The sequence below is a fragment of the Salpingoeca rosetta genome (genome assembly GCF_000188695.1).
Source record: "Salpingoeca rosetta unplaced genomic scaffold supercont1.29, whole genome shotgun sequence".
Classification (NCBI taxonomy): Eukaryota; class Choanoflagellata; order Craspedida; family Salpingoecidae; genus Salpingoeca; species Salpingoeca rosetta.
The window spans coordinates 647,583-653,428 of record NW_004754905.1 but is presented as its reverse complement, the minus strand read 5'-3'; the positions used below and the strand labels follow the sequence as shown (position 1 = coordinate 653,428).

The 5,846-nt window shown below is 55.3% G+C and overlaps 2 protein-coding genes across 2 annotated transcripts in view; one reads left to right on the top strand and one right to left on the bottom strand.

Moving 5' to 3' along the window:
• Positions 1 to 518: 518 nt before the first annotated feature.
• PTSG_09233 (uncharacterized protein) lies at positions 519 to 4,062 on the top strand (the record flags this gene model as incomplete). Its single annotated transcript, XM_004989433.1, has 8 exons — positions 519 to 704; positions 1,438 to 1,788; positions 2,167 to 2,232; positions 2,374 to 2,411; positions 2,638 to 3,081; positions 3,285 to 3,348; positions 3,599 to 3,779; positions 3,944 to 4,062. The coding sequence occupies 8 exons, from the start codon at positions 519 to 521 to the stop codon at positions 4,060 to 4,062; spliced, it is 1,449 nt and encodes a 482-aa protein (XP_004989490.1).
• Positions 4,063 to 4,392: 330 nt separating this feature from the next.
• The window catches only part of PTSG_12853 (uncharacterized protein), a gene marked incomplete at both ends in the record, with an annotated part of 1,627 nt that continues 173 nt past the window's right edge, over positions 4,393 to 5,846 (bottom strand). The window contains 3 exons of the mRNA XM_004989432.1: positions 4,393 to 4,522; positions 5,006 to 5,083; positions 5,715 to 5,846. The exon at positions 5,715 to 5,846 is cut by the window's right edge and continues 173 nt beyond it. Coding sequence (XP_004989489.1) covers positions 4,393 to 4,522; positions 5,006 to 5,083; positions 5,715 to 5,846 — 340 coding nt within the window. The remainder of the gene's footprint in view (positions 4,523 to 5,005; positions 5,084 to 5,714) is intronic.

The window sequence follows — 5,846 nt, the reverse complement described above, 5'->3', positions numbered from 1 at the left end:
CAAACGCACCACGGTGATCTGATCAGCCCGAACGGGACTGTCCGGCTCACTCTCTTCAAGTCTTGCCCATGAGATCTGTCCACACGTACACACATACACAATCACTGTCACACACACACTCACACACACACACACACACACACACACTCACACACACACTCACACTCACACACACACACACACCTGTTGCTTGGGGTGCCATTTTGCTGGTGTCTTGCCCAATTTTCCTCAGGCCAGCATCGCTGCGTTCAAAACCAAAACCAAAACCATCATCGTTGTCATCATCACCTTCATCGCCATCTTCCTCGTCCCTATCACCCATCATCGAACACCCAACCAGTTGGAAGGAGCGCGATGACGATGCCCAACCTCGCAATGACGTGAGCCGCATTCCTCCTCCTACTCCTGCTGCTGCTGTTTCGCTGACAACATGCGCTATGTTTCCAGTGGGTGGACAACCCACGCATTGTTTCCCACACGTTCTCTCGCGTGCTCATATGGCATGGCTGTTGATGTTGATGTTGACGCTGACGCAGATGCTGTTGTTCACTGACATCTCGTCCGCCAACACTGTTGGCCTCACTGCAACTGCTGACGACAGCGCCAATGGACGGCTGACACAGCGCCGGTGCAAGCGCCGCGCCAGCTCTTGGCACTGCCCAGCATCCTTTTGCCCAGCACACGGTGAGCATCGTTGCGCCTGCGTTTGCACGTTGATGCGTGCGCGTGATTGGGTGTGTGTGTGTGTGTGTTGAGGGAGAACCCAAATTCAATGTGAGCAGTGAGGAGTGAAAATATCCAAGCCGCACGGCGTCTTCACACTGCTGTGCATTGTGCACACATCCTATCCTTGTCTATGTCTCGGTGTGTGTCTCTGTCTCTGTCTCTCTGTCTCTCTGTCTCTCTGTCTCTCTGTCTCTCTCTCTGTCTCTCTGTCTCTCTCTCTGTCTCTCTCTCTCTCTCTCTCTCTCTCTCTCTCTCTCTCTCTCTCTCTCTCTCTCTCTCTCTCTCTCTCTCTCTCTCTCTCTCTCTCTCTCTCTCTCTCTCTCTCTCTCTCTCTCTCTCTCTCTCTCTCTCTCTCTCTCTCTCTCTCTCTCTCTCTTGCTCGATTTCTCTCCACTGCCAAACACATTGCCACCTCCTTCCCCTCCTCTCCGTGTAACCCCGCGTCTTCTTCATCACTCACCACCAACCACGCCCGCGCCCTCTCTCATCCTATCCTCTTCCCTCCCACCTTTCACAAACGCCCGCACGCCCGCTCACATCTCATCTCCTTTTCCCTCAACTCACACTCACACACACTCACACACATACGCATGCGTGCACCCCAATCACTCACACACTCACACGCTCTCTGCTCCTTGTCCTCTCACATTCACACACACATGCACACTCTTCACTGCCCCACGCTGCTTCACTTGCCTTTTCCTTCGCCAGCATGGCGCCCACCGCGAACGTCAGCTTGCCCAACTGACGCCCAAGTTGCAGCACAGGCGCGCGAGCATCAGCCAGGAGACGGCGACCATCAATAACCGTGAAACGCCCTGGATGCGCCGCGAGATGGAGCTTCAGGTGCAGCAGGACCGCATTGAACAAGATGCTGCGCATCTCCTCCACAGGCAGCAGCAGCACTGGTACTGGCAGCAGCAGCAACACCATTGGCAGCAACAGCAACACCATTGGCAGCAACAGTGGCAACAGCAACAGCAACAGCGGCACTGGCAGCAAGCCATCGTGTGGGCGCAGCAGAAGGTGGTGCGCCACCTCCCAGAGCGCGGCCTCATCTGGGTAGCACGTGTGTGTTCCGATGTACCGGTACAACAGGTGGTGAGCGGTGATGGCTGATGCGCACCGGCCCACCGCTACCTGCTGTCATCTGCTCGTCGCATAGCTTACAGCAGGGCCATGGCAGAGCCGTCTCAATTCTGCGCATTGTGCATGCATGCATGTGCGTGTGTGTGGTCGCACGTCTGTGAGTAACATTTCCAGACCCCTCGCCATTCCCTGTGATATTGTGTGTGAACCAGTAAAGAAGAACACCAAACAAACAGACCAGCCCCAGGTAAGACAGCCGTGCACACACACACACACACACACACACGCATGCAGCCAACCAACAAGCAGCTTCACCTCATCTTGTCCTTCTTGTTTGCCCCCTTAGCTCAGGCCCCATCGTCCCCATCGTTCTTCACGAACATTTTCCACCAATTTTCCATACAACAAGGAGGTTTGGTGAGCGTGTGCTTGCATCGGAGGGAAGCAGCGCGAGTGCAACATCGATGCATACGCACACACACACACACACACACTCACATTCACCTGTTCTCTTCCACAGTTGCCATCATCTCTTCAGAAACGCACGCACACCCACAGATCACAGCATCGTCGCACCTTCGAAGCAGGGCACAAACGTGAGACATACGACAGCAACGGGGATATGTGTGAGAGACACTCAAAGATGCAGACATCGGTGGTCCTAAAGGCAACATTACCACGCATGCGTCACGAATTACATACGTCCACACGCACACACGTACACGTACATAGGTGCACATGCACAAGTGTACATGCATACAAACACATGTACGCACACGAGTGCTCACATTCATCATACCTTGCGTGTAACACTCCTTCCAGGAAGAAGAAAGCCATGGACAAGAGCACGACGAGGACCAGCGCAACAGGCGTGCCAGATGAGGCAACGGCACGTCTCCGCGCCATCACAGTGGAAGCCATCCAAACCCCATCGCCGCCAACACCACCTCGCCCCGTTGGTGGCAGTGAGCCTGCTGATGCGGTGCCGGCAGCGCAGCTGCATTTCCGACGTCTCAACGCAGCACGCCAGCCGCAAGGTGAGATCCGTACCACAACGATGATGGAGGCGATTGTGGAGGCGATGATGGGAGGTAACCAAACATCGTCCGTCCCAGACGTCACTGCCACCGCCAGCAACAACAGCAGCATCACTGACAGCGGCATCGGCAGTTACAGTAGCATCAGCAACGACAGTGGCAGCACTGACATCGTCAATGACAGTGACGCAGCGACCGACACCAGCACGCAGGAAGAGCAGCAGCCACGGTAAATCATCAATGCGTGCGTGCTTGCTTGTGCTTGTGTGCGCTAGGCGGGGTGAGAGGTTGTTGAGAGGTGGGGCTCAGGCGTGGAGGCCAGAGGTGAAGGAACCGTGTACGTGGCATATTCCTGTGCTGTTGCATGCGCTGTTGCCCCAAAGCATTCACGGCTGACCCGTGTTGCTGTGGCCTGTGGATGTTTGGTTGCAGCTTCCACGTGCTTGGAGATGAAGAAGAACAGCGCATCTCACACGCGCTCGCCAATCAGCACCAGGTACGACGCCTGCTTCTGGCTAGCAAGCAAACAAACACACACACATACATACACACAAACACACATGTGCATATGAGCATGCACATGTGAGCATAATCGTGCTTCAAGTACACACACGCACACACGAACACAAATGAGAGGTGACGGCAAGCCAACCCAGCCATTCCACTCAACGCAATCAATCACACTACTGCCGCGCATGCTCACCTCTCGCTGTGTCACCCCGTGTGCCTCCATCGTGCTTGAGTAGCAGCAGTATGATGGCCACCACTTCCGCCACCATCGCAACCGCCGCCGCCATCGTCACAGGCACCACCCGCGGACCCGTCCGTCCTTCGCCTCCATGCACCCGGTCATGGCCCAGGCCTTGAGCGGCATGCGCGAGATGTGGTCGCCATGGCACCAGCACCAGCAGGAGGAGGATACGCGCGGTCACAATGACGACACGGCGCTGCTGCTGTTGGAGGAGACGTGGTGCCAGGACTCATGCAGCCAGCCACGGAGCATCCCTTGGACATGATGACGATGATGATGATGATGACAACGCAACACCAGCAGCCGTATGTAGAGGCAGTGCACGGCCCGTGGCACACAGACAACGTTGATGGTGGATACGAGGCCGATGAGGAAGACGAAGACGTCAGCGACGACAGCGATGATGATGAAGAGGAGGAGGAGCAGCAGCAGCAGCAGGGGACGAAAGAGCAGGAGTGAAGGGATGCGGAGGGGCAGAAGTGCTGGGATCATGGCTGCCACTCCCTGCCTATTGCCTGTTGCCTGCTGGCAGTGGCGTTTGTGTTGTCCCTCCAAATGGGTTCATTTGCGTGCGCGTGGTTGCTGTTGTGGTTGTTGCCTCTGATGAGGTGTGGTTGTGGCTACAAGCGCACCTTGCACCAATGTTAGTGCTGGTTGATAGGTTGATGGGCTGATGGGCTGATGGGTTGATGGTGCCCTTGGAGCTGTCTTTCGTTGATGGTCGTGTTCCTCTGTCCACGCTGCTTCGGTTGGTCTGTGGCGCCGTGCATTGTGGTTTTAGGTGATTGTTCACAGCAGAGTTTTCGTCGCTTTGCTGCTTTGCTGCTTCTGTTGGTGTACATCGTGGTGGCGTGTGCTGGTGGCCAGTGGAGCCGTTGGCTTGGGCGTGGTGCTGCCGTCTTCTGCAGCTGCTGTGTGCCTGTGAATAATACAAACATGCCAACAACAGGGCCTGTGAGTGGTCATATAAACATGAGCATTCAGAGGGACAGGTGTTGAGATTGGGTACAAGCACGCACCAAAAATTTCTCGCACACAAAACACACTGGGCAAACACACACACACACACACACACACACACATACAAAAAAAAAAAAAAACAAAGGAACGACACACATGCACACACGTATGCACGCACGTACACACACACACGCACACATGTACACATGCACACACCTACCTGCTGCATTGTCGCGATCTTCGGGTGCAACTCCCACAAATCCTACCAGACACTTGGTCCACAGACCCCACGTGCACACACACACGCACACGTGCACACACGTGCACACGTGCACAGATCATCACCGCTGTCGCTACTGTAACGCCCTGCGCGTCAGCCGCCACACATGGACGCCAGCACCGCCACATGCCGCGTCTGTGGTCCAGCCATTCGCGCCCCTACGCCATGGTAGTGGTCATTGTGGCCATCGTGGTGGTGGACACGGTGGTGGCCGTCGTCGTCACATGATCAACGTCGTCTCTCCGATGAAGAGGAGGGAACGGGTGGCTGCAAGCACTGAGGGTACTGGCCACCAAGAAAGCGTGATTCACGCGGGAAATAAGACACGGCATCCCCAAACAGAAAACGTGCCCGTTTTGAGTGACACATTCAAACCTCGCGGCAAAACTGCAACCACAAAGTGAACGACACCAGGTAGTGAGTGAGTGAGTGAGTGTTGTGTGTGTGTGTGTGTGTGTGTGTGTGTGTGTGTGTGTGTGTGTGTGTGTGTGTGTGTGTGTGTGTGTGTGTGTGTGTGTGTGTGTGTGTGTGTGTGTGTGTGTGTGTGTGGGAGAGCGGGAGAGAGAGTGAGTGTGTGAGTGTCTGCCTGCCTGCCTGCCTGCCTGCCTGCCTGTCTGTCTGTCTGTCTGTCTGTCTGTCTGTCTGTCTGTCTGTCTGTCTGTCGCTCTCTCTCTCTCTCTCTCTCTCTCTCTCTCTCTCTCTCTCTCTCTCTCTCTCTCTCTATCTATCTATCTCTGTTTGTGTGTGCGCGAGCGAGTGAGTGACGCCAGGGTAAGCAAGTGTGCGCGTGAATGTCTGTCTATCTGTGTCTGAGTGCGCGTGGTGTGGTGTCTGTGTGGTTTGCTCCATTGGTCGTGGGCATGTCTCTTACCTCTTGGAATCACATGTGTCGTGGCCGTATAGCCTGGCCTGCTGTCTGTGGTGCGATTTTTCAGCAGGATAGCTGCAACATGTGCTCACAGTATAGCAGCGGTGTGGATCTGTGACACCAGCATCACCAGCA